Source organism: Mus caroli, chromosome 4 (assembly GCF_900094665.2).
Source record: "Mus caroli chromosome 4, CAROLI_EIJ_v1.1, whole genome shotgun sequence".
NCBI classification, from domain to species: domain Eukaryota; kingdom Metazoa; phylum Chordata; class Mammalia; order Rodentia; family Muridae; genus Mus; species Mus caroli.
This window is the reverse complement of record NC_034573.1, coordinates 87058445-87078232: the sequence shown is the minus strand read 5'-3', so window position 1 is coordinate 87078232 and position 19788 is coordinate 87058445. Positions and strand designations below refer to the sequence as shown.

Here is a 19788-nt window from a genome sequence, read left to right as displayed (position 1 = left end):
CTTGGAGTTCCCCCAACTCCAAGGAGCATAGTGTGGAAAGAGATGCCTCCCTTCCATTGCAGGGTAGAGAGATTAACTCCAAGTCTTAGACCTTATCTAGTATCAGGCATGTCGCAGTGAAACTCAATGGTGGGCAGCGCCTCATGGCCTTACCCCACTACACAAGTATGTACTCTGTAAGATAGATTGTTGAGTCTTTATTGGCTAAGAACTATCTCCATCATGAGACCTTTGGGCCATAGCAAGGAGCAAGATTCCATCAACCGAAGAGCAAAGAAAGAAGCTGAGCATGGCACCTTACCTGGAGCTCAGTGCCAAGCAATTGTGACACTAAGCATTAGACAGATCCCAAACACCCATATCCTGAGACCAATGCTCAAGAAAAAATAGCCTCCAGGTACAGAATATCTAAAACTGAATACAAGGAGGAGGGACAGGACAAAAATACATTAGTAAGAAGCTAAACTTGAAATTTCAATACATATAACATTCTGAAAAGGCCAAATCTATGGACATATAACACTCTGAAAAGGCCAAATCTATGGGTTACAGGCTTGGAACAAAAATTTCATTCTAACGGCATAGAAAGAATATATATACATTATAACAGAAAAATTTCCTAGGGCTAGAAAAGGACATGCCAATTCAGATACAGGAGTCATTTAGGTACCAGAGAAACAGACCATAAAAGAACCTCCTTGTCTTATTATAATTAGGCACACTAAATACACAGAACAAAGAAAAATTATTGAAAGCAAGAGAGAAACATCATGTCCCATATAAAAAATGGGTCTATTGGTATAACAGCAGATATTGAACTGAAACTTTAAAAGCACCGAGGACTTGAAGTATTTCAAATCCCAAAAGACAACAACCACCAACCCAGAAAACTACACTCAGCAAAGCTATCTGTCCTCAAAGAAAATTTAAAACATTTGACAATGAGAAATAGAGTAAAGGAACTTATAACCACTAAGCCAGCTTTACAGAAAATACTTGAATGACTCCTGAATACTCAAGGAATACTGTTGAGAAAACAAACCTATCTATATAGCCATGGGAAAGACTTTAATTCATACTAGAATAATAGCTAATCAAGAAAGAAGAAGAAAACCACCAAACATTACAAAGTCAAGTGAAATGGCATGAATCAATACACACCTTTCAATATTAACTCTGAATATCAATGGTCTCAATTTTCCATTCAAAAGGCATGGACTGGTAGATACTATAAAAGGGAAAGCAGGAACCACTTCTTTCTTGCTTACAAGAAATCCACCTCACAACAAAAGACAGACGCTACCTTAATGATTCACCTTACAGCTCTGGAAAAACAAACCAGATTGTAAGTCAGTAGATGCTAAGAAATCATTAAGATCAGAGGAGAAATCAATGAATAGAAACAAAGAACAACAAATGCAGAGAATGAAAAACACAAGAATTGGCTCTTTAAAATGTAAACAAAATAGAGCATCAAATTAACCAAAAGAGAGAACTCAAGAAGATGAAATTAGAGATGAAAGAGGAACCATTACAAAAGACACCAAAAGAAATGAAGAAAATCTTTAGGTCTTTCTTTAAAATATATATTTCACTGTGGATTTTAATAAGAATGGCCCCCATAGGCTCATATATTTGAATGCTTAGCAATCAGGGAGTGGTACTATTTGAGAGGAATTAAGATGTGTGGTCTTATTGGAGGAAGTGTATCATTGGAGGTAGGCTTTGCAGTTTTCAAAGGCCTAAATCAAAACCAAAGTCTTTCTCTTCCTACTGCCTGTGGACTCCAATGGAATGTAGACATCTCAGCACCATGTCTTCTTGTGTCCCTCCAAGCTTTCTGTCATAATGAGAATGGACTAAACTTCTAAAACTGTAAGCCAGCTCCAATTACATACTTTTTCTTCATTAACAGTTGCTGGGATCATGTTGTTTCTTCACAGCAAGAGAACATAAAGACATCCACTAACTTAGAAAATTTAAAAGAAATATATGGCTATTTAGATGCATATAATCTATGAAAATTAAACCAAGATGAAATAGCTTAAACAGATACACAATAAGCATGTCTACTATAATAATAATAATAATAATAACAATAATAATAATGATAATAATAATAAACAGTCTCCCATCTAAAAAAGACCAGGCCCAGATGGATTCACTGGTAAATTTTGCCAAACCTTCAAAGAGTAACTAAGACTGGAGCTTTTCAAAGAGTCCCATAAAATAGACAAAGGAGAACTGTTACCAGATTCTGTTTACCAAACTAGAACTACTGATACCTCAACCATGTAAAGACACAACAAAACAAGAAAATTATAGATAATAGGCACTAGAGGAGAGTAATTATGCAGCTACCTCTCTAGATATAGAAAACGCCTTTGACACAATCCAACATCTCTTCATTTAGAATAGAAGAAACATATGAAAAAATTAAAATTATCCATAACAAATTATAGTTGGTATTATACTAAATGAGGGAAAAGCACAAACTATTTCCATTAGAATTAGGAACAAGACAAGGGTATCCCATTTAATTACCATTCTTATTCTATATAGAACTAGAAGTCTTAGGTGTAAAAATTTGTTATACTAAAAACAGTATAAAATATTGGTAAAAGATGTGAAGAGATATCTTGTCTTCATGATTAAGTAGAATGAACACTGTTAAAATGGTTTATACCACCCAAAGTAAACAATGTACTCACTATAAAAACACCAGTGAAACTCCTAATATCTAAAACTCTTTATGTTTGAAAAACCCACACAATAATAATAAGACCACAAAGAATCTGTAGAGATGGCTCCAAAGTTAAAGCATTTATTGTTCCTTCAAACGACGTGGGTTCCATGCCTAGCACTCACAATCACTTGTCACTCTAGTCCCAGGAGATTTGATACCCTCTTTTGGCTTCTGTGGGTTCCTGTACCTATGCAGTACACATATACCCATATACACACAGAATGACACATATACTAATTAATTGACAGCAAAGAAAAACTGAACAAAATCTAAAAGCAAGAGTCATTACAATTTCTGTGTATATTGCAAAACTCTAGTGATTAAAACAGCGTGGCATTGACATGAGATTAAGAAGCACAAAATAAAGAGCTGAGAAGCAGACCCCATGTCTACAGCAAACTAATCAGCAATTAAGCGCTAAAAATATGAAATGGAACGACGACAGTCTTTTCAGTAAGTGACACTAGGGAAACTGTGTGTTCACAGTCTAGGACTAGACCACAATCTCACCATACCCTAAATGGGAACTATGGGGAAACACTCAGCACATGGGAATGGAAAAGGAATTTTTTGATAAGGACCATCCACAGTTAAGGTGTGTCTTCTCCATCAAAGACAGCTTATGATGGTGAATTGTGGAGTAAGGGGGAGACTTGTCTACTGCTGGTTGGAAATGCAGACCTGTATAGCACTATGAAAATCAGGGTGGTGAGTCCTCAGTTAGCTGGGGATAGATCGACTTCAAGATCCAGCTATACCACCCTTGGGCATAAACCCAAAGAATATCTCATCCTACTACAGAGATACTTTCTCATCCATGCTCATTGCTGCTGTTTTCAAAATAGCCAGAAATTAGAAACTGCCTAGATGTCTCTCAATAGAAGAATGTATAAGGAAAATGTGGGACATTTACACAATGAGTATTACTCGGCTCAAAAAAAAAAAAAAAAAAAAAGAAAAGAAAAAGAAAGAAATCATTGAATTTGCAGGTAAATAGATGGAGCTAGAGAAAAGAATAATTCTGTGAGAGATAACCCAGACCCAAAAAAGCAAATGTGGTATGCATTTTCTCATTTGTGACTATTAGCTCTCAAAGAAGGCTATGAGCCATATAACCACAGATATACTATATAGCATATATAGTTATGGAGAGATGGGAAGGATTGGAATAGGATGATTAAATGGAATGGAGAGGGAGAGGAAGGAGGCGGTAGGGGATTGGTAGGGGAACAGCTAAAACTAAGGGCCATTTTAGGGATCACATAGAAGCCTACAACTGTAGAAGCTTATTAGATATTCTCACACAAACAACTGACAGCTTATGATGGAGACATGGGGTAAGGGGAAGAGTCATCCATTGCTGGTTGGAAGTGCAAACTCATATAGCACTATGAAAATCATACATGAAATACTTGAAAAATATTTGAATAGAATGTTTGATTGGGGAGACAAAGGCCCAAATAGATCTCTCTTGCTACCAAGTGAAACAGCCTGTGCCCATATTAGGTTACATCTAATCAAATTATTGGCCAAAGGGGTCTCATTGAAACCCTCAAACAACCCAGGCTATTGCCATGAGTATTTGTTGCTCTCCACAAACTGATAAGGCCCTATGGCTGAAGACAACCCCTACATTACTCACTGAATACGGAAAAGTCAAGCTGGCATCTACCTAGGGCCTCCACCCCTCAATGATTTGTGTCCCTGGTACAGAAAGATACTCTGCATACTACCAGAGAAGAATGGTAATGGCAACCCAGCTACAAATTCTTCAACCTACAATGGGTACCTATCTGCATGATATGCTGGTAGTACAATAGTGGCACAAAAGTCGGGAGAGTAACCAATCGCTCTCTGATTAGATTTAAGGCCCAACTCCATGAGATGAAACCCATGCCTAACACTGCTCAGATGGCCAAAAACCCGAGACTAAATAGGCCATAGACCAAGGGGGAAATCAGAACCACTGCTCTGCTAAAGAAACATAATAATAAAATGACTCTTAACAACATTCTGCTATACATATAAATCAGTGTTTCGCTTAGCCAATATCAGGTCCTCCTACAACAGATAGGAACAAATATAGAGACTCACAACAGGTCAGAGAATGAGACACCTTGGAACATTCAGATTGTGTCCCAGTGCTGAGAGGGGACGTACACACCACCTAATCCTAGCTATCTCCAATTGACAACTACTTTCAAAGGAAAAATTAGTTTTCTCTAGTAGAGCCCCACTGGGTATACAAACTACACTATAGGGAAGCCTTGTCCAGAAGATGACTGTGGTAATTAAAATATGTTTGGCCCATGGAAAGCAGCACTATTAGAAGGCATTGCTTTATTGGAAGAGGCATAACCTTGTTAAAAGAAGTATGTCATTGTGGAGACAGGGCCTTGTGGTCTCATATGAATGCTCAAGTCTGACTAATGTGATCCAGAGTCTCTTCCTGGCTGCCTTTGGAGAACAGTTCACTTCTGCTGCCTGCAGATCAAGATGTAGAACTCTTCGATCCTCCAGCACTATGGCTGCCACACTTCCCACCATGATGATAATAGACTTAGTCTCTGAAACTATAAGCCAGCCCAAATTTAATGTTTGCCTTTATAAGAGTTGCCTTGGTCTTTGTTATCTCTTCACAACAATAAAACCTTACCCAAGACAATGGCCAAGACAAAAATTACCTAAACAAGGCATTATGAGCAAAACTTTTAATTTTTTGAAATTTTGCTCATAATGCTTTGGATTTTTTGTTTGTTTTGGGAGTGTTGTTGTTTACATACTTGTCTTTTGGTAGTCTATTATGGTTTCCAATTTTGTGTTTTTATGAGTTTTGTGGATGTGTGTGTATCTCTGAGTGGGTATGTGTTTCTTATGTTTTTTCTTTTTTTTCTTCGTGTTTGCTTTGTATTATTTTGGTTTGTTTGTTTTGGCCTGGTTTTTTGTTTTTCTGTTTTTTTTTTCTAAAAAGAAAGAGAGAAAGAAGGCATGGAGTTAGATGGGCAGGCAGTTGAGAAGATCTGGGAGGAGACAAGGGAGGGAAACCACGATCAGAATATACTGTATAAAAGAAATAATTTTCAATTAAAAAAAAACCTAGTGTCTGGAATGAGCATATATTTCTCAATATGTTACAAAATCTTTGCCAAGACAGCACAGTATGTTACTCATTCATGGGTTTCAAGATCCCTGTGTGTTCCCTAGACCACTTTGCTCTTCTTAATGTGGGATTTAGAGGAGATAATGTGAGGATCTTACATCATCTGACCTGTACATAGTTCAGTGCACACAGTTGGACAGTCTTGTAGGATAGGAGCTATCCTTGGCACTCAGGTCTGAAAACCCCATTTTGATGGCAAATTCCCAACCCATCATTACAGCACTGCCCATACAGAGGAAATTAGTGAGACTGCAGCAAGTCAGTATCTGCGTTTGATAAGTGCACCATGGCACTTATCAAAGATGACAACATACCACCCAGGAAGGGGTTAAGCCCTGGAGTAAAACCCAGCTTTCAGAGGCAGACTGCCGTAGTAAAACCATCTTATGGTGCTAAGCAGATAGACTGAAGAATAGTTCTTACCTGGAGCACTGTCCCATCTGGCTTCACTAGGGTCATTTCTTCACTAGTAGGTAGTGGCCAGCCAGAGGCTTTGCAGATGGGGTTAAATTTTCCACTGTTTACTTCAATGTGATCTGGCAAATCCTCTATCTGTGGAGTCATCCTGGACCTGCCTAGATTTGAAAAAAAAAAAAAATTAAAACAATGCGGTGTAATCTTCAGCATAAAAGCAATAGCTAGTCTAGTAGTCACTCACTATGGTTAAATTAATCATTAACTTTACAAAATTTACAATCACGTGGAAGATCGGGTTTTGAACATATATGTAAGAGATTGTCTTGATTGGGATATCTGGTGTGAGAAGACACACTTGGGGCATTCCCTGTTAGGGAGGCTGAGCAGGGGACAATGAGCTGAGCACTAGCATTCATTGCTCTCTGGGTCTTGACTCTGGTTGCAATGTGACCATCTTCTTCAGATCCTGCAACCTTGACTTCCCCACCATGATAGGGAAGTACCTTGAACTCTGAGTTAAAATAACCCTTTCTCTTTTAAGTTGCCTTTGTCAGAATATCGTATCATAGCAACAGAAAAAGAGACTAAACTAAAACCTACTCTATGTGAGAGCTTTTTAACTACTTTAATTTATCATTGCCTAATAAATTTGAGGATATTATTAATATCTCTACTTTACAAAAGAAGGGACTGAGCCTCAAAACCTAGATTCAAACCCAGGTCTTCCTGAACCCAAAGTGGATGGTCTTCTGCCATGATGCTGTGTTTCCTCAGTAGACTTGAAAATTGAGGAAGAACCTCAATATAAAATGATCATCATAGCCACACACTACCCCCGTCTTGCTTTTTAAAGTGATTTATAAAATCAATCAATCAATCAATCAATCAATCAATAATCAAGTTCCTCAACTCAGGAAACAGCCACACAGTGTTTCTCATCAACAAAATGGCCCTCAGCATGGACGTATATGAGATCTTTTACTAGTTGAGAAATCTGTAAGTGATGTGTAAATAATAGGAATGGAATGATTTAAATTATACACAATTATGTCACAGACATAAGATAAACTCTCTCAAAGCAATCTCTAGCCAAGAGTCAAATAAAAAATGGTGCTGCCATATTGAGCGAAGATAAAAATGTCCCAGTATTAACAAAAGCAATCATGGTGTCAGGAACTTATGTGCCTAGTACCTGTACTGTAGAGAATTAACTGACTTTTAATTAAAGTACAAGGTCTTCAACCAAAAAAGAAATTTCTGATCATAACTAAATACAGAGATGTTAGCATCATTGGGTTTTGGTTTAAGTGTATTCTCAAAGGTGTCTGTCCTGGTAATTTGACCTTTAACGTGGTGGAGGCTTTCATAGATGAGACCTCTATATCAGACAGTCAGGTGATTGGGTCATGCCCTCAGAAAAAAATTGATGTAGTCTTTACAGGAGCGCAGGTAGTTCACTCAAAAGTAGATTAGCCTAAAAAGAATAAGTCGTGTCCGTCAATCTTTCTGGTGTCCTGTTACATTGTGTGATCTCTCCTATAGACAATCTTGTTGACTTTCTCAGCTATTTCATCAAAAGGACAGAAAGCTAAGCCAGCTGCCTTGTTCTGAGCAAAGACTGGACTGGAAATGTATTTCTTCCTAAATCACATTGACCCTTGTAAACTGTATTACATGCTCTTCAGGTCTAATATTTTTATGTGCACGGGTGTTTTATGTGTTCCAGTGTTTTTATGTGTATGTCTATGAAGATCTCAGCAGGCATTTGGTTTATTCAGAAGTGAGGGTACTCTGAGACACCTGTGCTCGTGTGGATGAGAATAACCCCATCGACTCAGATGTTGACTCTGAGTTGTGAAACTGTTTGAGAAGGATCAGGAGTGTCAGGATTAGAAGTGTCAGGATTAGAAGTTAGTGTTCTAGTCCTCATTTCCTAGAAAGTCTCTTAAACATTTCAGTTAAAGAGAGGGGAACAACTCAAAGAGGAAGAGGGCATCTGAATCAGTTATATTAGAGGTTGGGATCTCTGAGAGGGGTGTCCAGTTTGGTGTGGGTGGCTAGAAGATGTCAGAGGAAATGTGTTACTGGGAATGGCTTTGAGGTTTTAAAAGCCTCTGAGACATCTCCAGTGTTTTCTCCTCTTTCTGTTCACCCCACCCTGTTGTCTCTGCCTCCTCCTTGTGGATCAAGACAATAGCTCTCAACTGCTACTCCAACTATCTATAGCCAAGACTTTCTTTTGCCATCAGAGACTCTAACCCTTTGGAACCCTAAGCTAGATTAAACATCTTCTTTTATAAGTTGTCTTGGTCATGATGTCATATCACAGCAATAGAAAAGAAGCTACTACAGAGCCTTAGGAAGAAGTAGAACACTATTTGTTGTTTTATTTTGGTGTGTGTGTGTGTGTGTGTGTGTGTAAGAGATAGCTAGAGGATGTTAGCATGCCAGGGTAAGAATTACACCAGTAGGGCTCTCTCCAGACATGCTGAACATGACCCTGACCACAGTGTTACCTTGCTTTACCTTCTCTCTCACACTGCAGCCCTTGCCATCCTTGAGAGCAGAGGCATCCTTGGAACCGATCACATCTCTCTTCATTGGTACAGTGACACCTGAGCTTACAGTCTGGTCCGTAGTAACCAGATGGGCATGCTGGAAACAAAGATGTCATAAACTTAGTACAGAGGAAAAGAGAAAATTAAGGCTCTCGATGGCCAGTTTTAGTTTCCTTCCATACTATCTATCAACTTTGCTGAATTGTATACAATGGTGTGCCATTTGTGAGATTTACTGAGATTTAAAGTTTAGTTAATCTTGTTTCTAGAGAATTCAGTAACTGTCTACTAGAACACATTTCACAATACAATATTCCAAAAAAGACTACTTGAAATCAGGGAAGGATGTGTGTGGGCAGAGGAAGCCAGGGAGCTTTTAAAGGAGAAGTGAAATTTGGAAGATAGGAATGATGTGTTTCTTATTTTTCAGTTTTTGAGTTAAGTGTTGGGTATTATTGACACCATGTGAGAGGATAGAACTCAAAAGAAAATTTGTTGTCTCGTTAGCTTGGCAGGTTGAAGGAAAGAGCCAGTCACTGGAAAGAGAAAGGAAATTAGAAATACTGAGTTGGGAAAAGATTCAGATCTTTGGCTGACCCTTGAACCACAACCATGCTCAACCTACTCAGAGAGGCCCTGATAAAGATGAAAAAACCTGAATAGATTTTGGTCTGATGACTAAGAGTCATAGCCTGTAGCTCGAGTCTACTAAATTAAAACAAAACAAAGTGAGCATTCCTCCTAAGGAATTTATCATACTCCAGAGTCTCCACAATATAATATTAGGTATTCATGATAAAATTTCAAATTATTCAACATAAGAAGTGATAGATAAATATGTTCAATTTTTTTTAAAAAGAACAAAAGAAAAGAAAAACTCAGTGGCAACTAACTACAAAGTCCTAAAATTATAAAAAAGAAGGCAAGATTTTAAAATCAATTTTAAGGAATTATGTCCAAAGAAAGTACATTCACAACAATGAGGCATTTCAGCAACAAAATAAGCACCCCCCACACACATCTGCAATGGGAAAACAGCAGTGGTTATTAATCTCAATTGTCAACTTGATGGAATCTAAAACACCTGGGAAATGATCCTCTGAGCATGTTTGTGAGGGATTATGTTGATAAGGTTAAACCAGATAGAAAGACCTACTAATTGTGGGTGGCCTCATCCCCTGAGCTGGTATCTAGGAGAAAGTGAGCTGCACAAAGTCATCATTATTATCTGCTTTCTGACTGTGGCTGCCATGTGACCTGTTGCTTCAAGTTCCTGCATCCTGATGACCCCACCAAATGGAATGTACTCTTGAATTATGAGCCCAACAAACCCCTTCTTTCTTAAGTTGTGTTCCTTAGGATTTTTTCCACTTCACTTTATATCCTGATTTTAGCCCCCCTTTCTCCCCCCTTATTCAGTCCCTCCCTCTCTCCTTCTGCTGTGAGAGGGGAACCCCTGCCCCAGTACCAACCCACCCTGGCATATCAAGTCATTGCAGGACCCGGCATATACTCTCCTACTGAGACCAGACAAGGCAGCCAGTTAAGAAAACAGGATCCATAGGCAGGCAATGGAGCCAGTGTCAGGCCCTGCTCCAGTTGTTGGGGAATTTTCTTGAAGACCAAGCCGCACATCTGCTACATATATGCAGGGGGCCTAGGTACAGCCCATGCTCACTCTTTGGTTGGTGGTTCAGTCTCTGGTTGCCCCCAAGGGTCTAGAATAGATGACTGTTCTCTCCATGAAGTCCCTGTCCTCTTGGGTCCCTCAATCTGTCCTCCAACTCTTATACAAGATTCCCTGAGCTCTGTCTAATGTTTGGGTGTGGATCTCTGTACCTGTTTTGGTCAGCTGCTGAATGGAGCCTCTCAGAGGATAGTTATGCTAGCTTCCTATCTGTAAACATAACAGAGAATCATGGGTAGTATCAGGGATTGGTTCTTGCCCCTGGGATGGGTCTCAGTTTGGGTCAGTCATTGGTTGGCTACTTCCTCAGTCTGTGCTCCATCTATGTCCCTACACCTCTGGTAGACAAGACAAATTTTGGGTCAAAGGTTTTGTGGGTGGGTTGGTATCTTTATCCCTCCACTGGGAATCCTGCCTGCCTCTCAATATAGAAACAGATGGGTTGATCAATAGAATAGAATCAAAGACCCAGAAATAAACCTACACAACTATGAGCACTTGGTTTTTTGACAAAGAAGTCAAAACCATACAATGGAAAAAAGAAAACATCTTCAACAAATGTTCTAACAGGCAGTCTTCATGTAGAAGAATGAACATATATGCATATTTATCATCCTGCACAAAGCTCAAGCCTGAGTGGATCAAGGACCTCAACATAAAACCAGATACACTGAGTCTACTAGAAGAGAACGAGGGAAATAGCCTTGAACACATTGGTACAGGAGACAGTGAACAGAATTCCAGTGGCTCAGGTTCTAAGATCAACTGAAAAGCTTCAGTAAGGCAAAGGATACCATCAATAGGACAAAAAACAGCCTATAGAATGGAAAAAGATCTTCACCAACCCTACATCTGACAGAGGGCTAATATCTAAAATATATAAAGAATGCTAGAAGTTAGACACCAACAAACTAAAATAATCCAATTAAAAAATGAGGTACACAGCTAATTAGAGAATTCCCAACAGAGGAATCTCAAAAAGCTGAGAAACACTTAAAGAAATGTTCGATGTCTTTAGTTATCAGGGAAATGTAAATTAAAATGACTCTGAGATTCCACCTTATACCAGTCAGAATGGCTAAGATCAAAACTTCAAGTGACAGCAGATGCTGGGGAGGATGTGGAGCAGGGAGAACACTCCTCCATTGCTGGTGAGAGTGCAGACCTGTACAATCACTCGGGAAATCAATCTGTAGGTTTCTCAGAAAATTGGGAATAGTTCTACCACCTTCACACACACACCACAAAATAAATAATTTTTTTTAAAAAAAGAAATAGTGTTTAAGAATTTCAAATCCTTTGACATTTACATATATGACAATTAAGTAAATGCCAAGCTGAGTAAATATAGAAAAAAAAATCCGTCAAACTACAAATAAGAGAATGTATGATGCTATTGGTTTTCTTGCCTTGTCCCTTACTTTCTCCTTACATTGTTCCTGCCATTCTATGTACTTCTAGTTTCTGAGAGCTCCTTCGAGGGCAGCAGGGACTACTCTGTTCTTTTGAGAGCTACTGAACTGCCAAGAACACTAACAAACTGTTAGACAATGAACAGATTATGTCGACCAGCTGTCCTTGTTTTACGTCAACTATAGGATTACCTTTACTTAAAACTGATTTCTAAACAATATTATCCCTTGACTTTCTGGTGGATACTTTCAACTCAGACAACTTGTTCAGTAGAAAGCTTACATTTTCAGCGTCAATCAATACAGTCTCTATTAAAGTTCTAATGGAATGTTTTCATTGGAGCAAAAAAAAGCAAATATTACTTTCATATAACAAAATCAGATCAACTAAAGACACTGAAAAAGAAAAACAATACCAGAGGGAGTATACTACTTATTGACTTCAAAATATGCTATAAATCTATATTCAGAATATTCAAAGCTCACATTTTAGCATAAAAAACAGTCACATAGACCAATGTACAGAAAATCCAGAAACAGATCTGTATATTTATTGTCAATTAGTTCAGTAAAGGAACCAAAATACACAATGGAAAAAAGATAGTCATGTCAACTAAATAAATAACTTAAACCCAAGATGTCAAGTTGTAAAACCTATTGGAGAAAACATAAAAGAAAATTTTCTTTTTTAGATCAATTTGGGGAATGATCTGGGTATTATCCTATTTCCTGTATCCCAGGAAACAAAAGCCAATGGGCCAAATAAAAAAAAAATGCACCAAATTGAAAGGCTGCAGGCAGTCAGCAGAGTAGAGGACAATCAGTGGGCTGGAGGAAATCGCTGTAGGCTATACCTACTATTAGAGTTTCTGTCTAGTACGTAGGAGAAGCTCAAGTAGTGAAAGAGCAAGAAAACCTGTTTTTTAAAAATAGGCAAAGATGGAGCAGAGACTGAAGGAAAATCCATCCAGTGATTGGCCCAACTTGACACCCATCCCATGGGCAGGAGCCAATCCCTCAGACTATTAATGATGCTATGTTGTACTTGCAGACAGGAGACTAACATAGCAGCCCTCTGAGAGGCTCTGCCCAGCAGCTGACTGAGACAGATGCAGATACCCACAGACAAACATTGGAGAGCGGTCAGGGACCCCTATGGAAGAGTTAGAGAAAAGATTGAAGGCGCTCAAGAAGATGCCAACCCCCCAGGAAGACCAATTGTACCAACTAATCTGGACCCCTGGGAGCTACCAGAGACTGAGCCATCAACCAAAAACATACATGGGCTTCTCCAAGGCCCCTGACACATGTGTAGCAGAGAGCTGCCAAATCTGGCCTCAGTGGGAGAGGGTGCACATAATCCTGCAGAGACTTGATATACCAGGGTGGGAAGATACCAGGGAGCTGTCATCTCAGAGGCCGAGGGGAAGGGGCTTAGGAAGAGGAACTCTGCAAGGTGGGACCAGGATAGGGGACAACATTTGGGATGTAAATAAATAAATAATTGTAAAAGAAATGAGCAAATAACCTGGGTTGACATCTCTTAGAGGATATTTAGATGGCCAATATGTACATGAAAACATATTTAATAGCACTGGTCATCAGAGAAGGACAACGGATGTCGTCCAACATGCACATGGCCCTGGTATGATCACTAGCAGCCCACAGTCAGACAACTTCAAGAAAACACAAATTAAAAACTCAAGAGCCATCACCTTGTATCTGTTAAAATGGCTAGGATCAGTATGTCAAAAGATAGCAAACGTGGGAGCGTAAAGGAGTGAACACTAAGCACTGTTTACAGGCAGGCAACTACCCCAAACAATGTGGACGTTCCCTACAAACACAATCACACAATTACCATAGGATACAGAGACTCTACACCTGTAAATAAAATAATTTTATATGTGGGGAGGTAGGAGAGAGGGGAGGAGGAAGAAAGGAAAATCTATGACTATTTTTGACAATGTGGATGAGTTTAAATTGAATTATCCGAGTTGAATAAACCAGACCAAGAAGGGCAGGTATTTTTTGCTCTCTCCTGTAGATGGAATCTAAGGAACAGAAGCCTTGGCAGGGGTTTCCAGGCATTGGTGGGGCAAGTGTGGAGGTGTCAGTCAAGGATACAAAGTTTCAGTTGTGCTGTTTAAGGACCTTCTTAGAGATACACTGTGGCAAGTTCAGGCAGGTATACCATATCATGTACTTCAAAATTGGTGGGCATAGATCTCAAGTGTCCACACCATAAGCACAAAGAAAAGTCTGAGATAAAGGATTTGTTAATGAGGTTGGCAGTAGCAATTATTAGTTCTTGAGTAAGATCCCTGAGTAACGGGAGTTAACTTTATTTTGAACCTTAAATCTTATCTGGATCTGTCCTGAAGCCTGATTTTTATGGCATACAGCAAAAAAATAAAATAAAATCTTTCTTAATTTTTGTATTCAAAGCATCATCTAAATCTCAACAGCAACAATAGTTGCCTAGAGATCCAATATAAATGCAGAAGTATGCAAGTTAGAATCCATGTTTTAACATCATCCCTAGGCGACATGCGTGAGAAGCATCTCCTCCCATATCCGATCTCGCTCTTTCATTTAAAAAACCATCTGTGACTTAAATCCCTGCATCCAACAACAGGTAAGCAACCAAGCAATCCAGTGCATCCTGCTGCTGATGTCAGCTAGCTTGGCCTCTGGACACCAGCTGCAGCTTCCCCTGTTCCCCATGCAAGTAGCGCATACCTTCATTGCACTGCAACCCCCTCCAGCCTGTGGCACAGGAACACCCGTAAGGGTCTGGGAGACAGAACACATAAGACTTGCATCCTTCTGGTCCACTACACCTTTCTTTACAGGTCCTGCCAAATGTATGCGGCTCACAAGCTGTGGGAGGGAACGACACAAAGGCTGATTCAGAGTCAAATCATACTCCCTTAAAAGGCTGGACTCTACTTTTATAAGGTTTCTCCTAGACAGGGGAATTCTAACCTGAGGCCTGGCAGAGAGATGGCCACACCTTCCTGTATGACCCACTTTAAAGAGAACAAAACTACATCCCAAAGAGGTCACCACTCGGTTTCATGGGTTATGAACCTGCACGTTGACTGTACCCCTACAAATTGGTGTTTTTGTTATAAGTTTCCAGTAACTTTGCAGTAAACAGCCTTTAGAAAAGGTGTCTAGTCAACACAAAGGTGGTACCATGGATCTTCTCATCTATGGTCAATCTGTTTAGTCATCAAGTAGAGTCACTAACCTTTCTCACATGTTCTCCCCATAAACCCAGGAGGGCAAATGCATTCCCCGGTATCTTCATGGCAGACACCATTGTTCTTGCAAGTAGTACAAGGACGGCTACAGTCGGGCCCCCACTTCTGAGCTTCACATCCTATTGTTAAAACAAACAAAGAAACATAGAGGTGGAAAGCATAATCACTCAATGAACTGTTATTGAACAACTAATACGTGACACTCATTTTAGTGGGCAATGAGAATGAAGACAAAAATATAGTCTTGTCACTCTAAACACTAATAGTGTGGTATGGAATGAGATAGTTAACGGTAAATAATGATAGAAGCAGAGACAAGAAATACCAAATCCTGCCTTGTCAACAGAAAAGTACACAAAGGAAGGCTTTCCATGAGAGCAGGAGTAAACTGGGAGTACAGGACCACATAAGCAGCAAGAAAGATAAGGCTAGACAGTGTGTTCCAGGCTGAGGCACTAGGAAGGAAGAGACTTTGGCATGTTCATATGGTCCAAGATGGAAGCATTTTTAAAATGGATACCCTGATCAGTGGTGTCTCCATCACTAAGGAACCTAACAGAAACAAACCCCAGACCCACAGCCAACAAGCCCACACATTGGCTCAGCCTGGAGTAGGTGGAGGAGGGCTAAGGCTAAAGAGAGGCATAGCCAGTTGCATGCACTATTTCTGCTGGAAAGTATATAAGAAACAAGAGAAACAAAAGCAAGAACTTTTTGTTATGCAGAACTCAGCTCAAGGCAGTAAAATGCTTCCTAGAGCTTTCCTAGTTACATCCAACACTTGGTGGTTTTAGATCATTAATTAGACTAAGGAATAACTTGAAATATACAGAAAACTCAGGAGTGTATGGCTCTTTGTGGTTGAAGTTATGGCTTCATTTTTCATCTGTAGGGAACTAGTATCATTGTCTCCAGGCACTAGTCTCATAGCACTTGGACACATGCCTGCAGCTGATGTAACCTCAAACTCTCTTTGGCAAGAACTCCTGCCTATCAGTATTTTCTCCAAAATAATCAAGAAAACTATCAACACATGCCAGCCTCAATAGATAAAGTTGCAAGATGTCTGAAAGCTAGTAGTTATGTTCCTTGGCATATAACAGAAGAAAGACTACATAATTAGTGGGAGCCAGGCTACTAGGCTCTTACACACAATAAGTATAAAATCAGATAATTTAAGTGAAACAGGCTCCTCCTCATACATGGAACTGCTCTCCAGCCTAGCATCTGCCTGTTGATATAGCCCAGCCTCAGCCCCAGTCCCAGGAAGAAGAATAAAACTCCCGGGGATAACAGGAGTGATCTCTTAGATTGGGGAAGTTACAGTTTGTTGATAATCAAACAATATTCACTAATGTAACTTCATTTTAAAGCTTTGTGATGCTATATTTTAAGATGCCATATATTATTCATGGCATGCAAAGGAAAATAAAATCTATGCTGTAAGAAGTCTTGTCATGAAAAAAAATTTATACTGAAAAGCAATCTATAAACATGCCAGTGGGGTTTCTAATAAAGCAACATCTGTTTTTATGCTTTAGTTCATACAGAAAAGATGGCCTTGTGACTCCAGCTTCCCTCAATAAACATCAAACAAGTCATATTGAGTAGCTGTTTTTAAGTAGGGTGAGTATAGCTCCACTCAAACTTCCTTTGAATGACTTTAGACACTAGTGTGCCTCTCTAATAGCTTTGTTAAATATGCTACCACAGGCAACAGCATATGCTCCAAGCAGAAAACAATACAGAGTGGGAGGAAAGGGGATCTTTTGCTTTAGGGGAAAAGGCCAGATGAGCTCCAAAAACTAATCTCTATTCATGTTTTGATATATAGAGAAAGCTGTAAACTTGATATGGTAGCTTGGTTCTGTATGCCTAGCACTTGGAAGTCTAAATTATGAGACTTTCATGATATATTAGTTTAAGTGTTTAAAGATATTTTTAAACATTTTCCAGAGGACAGTGTGATAGATTAAGAAACACATTTTTGGTTCCTACACTTGTTTCTTGGCACACTGATCCTAAAACCCTCAAAGTAATAAACACTTTTTGTATGCTAATGAGAATGCTTCCGAATGCTAATTATGGTGGTAAAGGGTCCCTTAACTAACTTTATGATAAGGGTCACCAGAAACACAAGGAAGACTTGGAGACTTAAGAAACCTTGATTTATAGCTATTCAGTCAGGAGCATAGGACACGTGTGGTTCTCGACTTGCAAGCAAAATAAGGATAATTATATGTAACCAAGGCCTTACCTGTGGGATCTGACACTGTCTCCAGGTAGAGGCAGAACAGAGTTAAACTGTAAGATTAATTAGTATCTAGTAATTAAGAAGATATACAGGTAATATCTTCTGGAGACTTGTGTGGTGTTGAGGGAGCCTACATACTAACATCAGAAATTATGTGTTTAAATTTGAGTTAAGAGTAGGTAAACCCTTCTGTTTTTCCCAGTCTAGAACAAACAAGCATTAGTCTAATGGTTCTGCTCCAAGACAGCATACCCATTTATCCAGATTCTGAGTCCTTGAGTATATAGCATTACATCAGACAAGAGCTGCCTTAAGAAATGAGTGCAAACTGCTTCTTTACATTCTGGCCTCTCCTGTGTAGTGGTGTAAAGGGGGAAGTGGAGAATTCAAGAAGTAACTGAAAAGCAAGACATCAAAAGCTGAACACTACAGACTCCTTTAAAGATGGGTCTTAAATGAACACTGCACAAGAAAGCCAGTTTTGGGAACAGGAGCAGATTTCCCTCGAGTCAAGTTCAAATAGTCCTGCCTATATAATACCTTACTTTATATTTTTTTGAAGTGTCTTGACATGGGGAATAAACTAAGTTAACCACACGTTTCATACTTCTACCATTATACTGTAATGTTGAATTATCTAGTTACATACCTGCTCGGACTGGGAATTACCCAAGGGCTATGGGTTTATTGTGTTATACTCTGTCTTTAACATCAATACAATGCTATTCAATACAGTTAAATGCTTTTCAAAACACTGAATTGCAGAGATTTAGGCCTGAAGGCCTGAGTGGTTAATAGCACAAATCAAACATGGCTGGGGGGGATTTTGAGGCAAGTCTCCTGCTTTCTATATGTCAATTGCTCCATAAAAAGTACTGATGCTGTCTCCTTGCACCTTGATGATTTCCTACAGTGAACTGGGACGCTTTCCCTAGTTCCAGCTCTTGCAGTGTCACACTACAGAGTCAAAGGCTCTAGAATGCATGGGACTTGAAAGAAATTATGTTTACCTAGGAGCCCAGATGACCCAACTCATTTTCCTGTAATAGTCACAACCCATTATCTAGAGAAACCATCCATCTCACTTCAATTCCACTTTCTAGTGGGTTTGGTCCTGCAATACAACTATGCCTTCTGTTTTATGGCTCTACTTTTGCCTACAGCTTCCTGGTTTAGGCTGGTTGACATCTGTGTATGTTAGACCAAGCTAATTCTTTCTCCTGGAAATATAAAACACAAAGGTAAAGCATTGTGAACCTTAGCCATGGTAACAACAACCTCCTAGATGAAAAGCTTAGACGATTTAGCCTAACCCCAATGTACCGCCTGGTTTTGTGTCATCTTGAAACAGGCTAGAATTATCCAGAGAAAGGATCTTCAGGTGAGGAAATACCTCCATGAGATGTAGGTATGCCTCCAGATGTAAGGTAGTTTCTCAATTAGTGATGAGGGGTGGGGGGTGGGGAGGGACCCTTGTAGGTGGTACCATCTCTGGGCTGGTAGTCTTGGGTTCTATAAGAAAGCAAGCTGAGCAAGCCAGGGGAAGCAAGCCAGTAAGTAACATCCCTCCCTGGCTTCTGCATCCACTCCTGCTTCCTGGACCTGCTTGAGTTCCAGTCCTGACTTCCTTGGTGATGAACAGCAATGTGGAAAGTGTAAGCTGAATATACCCTTTCCTCCCCAACTTGCTCCTGGGAAGTGATGTTTGTGCAGGAATAGAAACCCTGACGAAGACACCCACTACTTCTGAACCCCACATCTTCCCTAGAACATATCTTGTCTGCAACTTGCTTGTTAGCCTTTCTATCAAATTCTCAAGAGTGCTTGCTCTCCCTCCATCTTGCTTAGGCATCATTGCAGGGTGCTATAACTTGAAGCTATAAATAGTGACAACAACATCAGTATAGAACAGTGTGGCCTCTCAGTCACTTACTCCGAACAATCAGCCTGGTGAAGGCTGAGGTGAACAGGTTTCCTCCTATGTACCTGGCCGAGTACACACCAGCATCCTGGGGCTGAGCATGCGGCAAGTGAACTTCTAAAATATCAGGTACTTCATGACGGGGCACTGAGTGGATGAAGGAGCCTGGCGAGGAAGGAGAACGAAGGAAAAAAGTTTGTGCTCAAATGTGCCTATTTGTTTGTTCTTATAATCAAACACCCTCACAGTCAGACAGTCTTGCACCTTCCCTGATTGAATTTGAAACTCTACTTATACATTACCATCAGCTTTTATTGTATGTACCTGCACTTTACATGTGTGTGCATGTATGTTTGTTCTTTTT

The 19788-nt window shown here is 39.6% G+C and overlaps 1 protein-coding gene across 2 annotated transcripts in view; it reads right to left on the bottom strand.

The window, feature by feature from the left end:
- The window catches only part of Tek (TEK receptor tyrosine kinase), a 116766-nt gene that overhangs the window by 43100 nt on the left and 53878 nt on the right, over nt 1-19788 (bottom strand). For both annotated transcript variants that reach the window (XM_021160928.2, XM_021160929.2), the window contains exons 4-8: nt 19437-19589; nt 15237-15368; nt 14723-14863; nt 8850-8978; nt 6330-6481 (exon numbers count right to left, since the gene is read on the bottom strand). In XM_021160928.2, coding sequence (XP_021016587.1) covers nt 6330-6481; nt 8850-8978; nt 14723-14863; nt 15237-15368; nt 19437-19589 — 707 coding nt within the window. The remainder of the gene's footprint in view (nt 1-6329; nt 6482-8849; nt 8979-14722; nt 14864-15236; nt 15369-19436; nt 19590-19788) is intronic.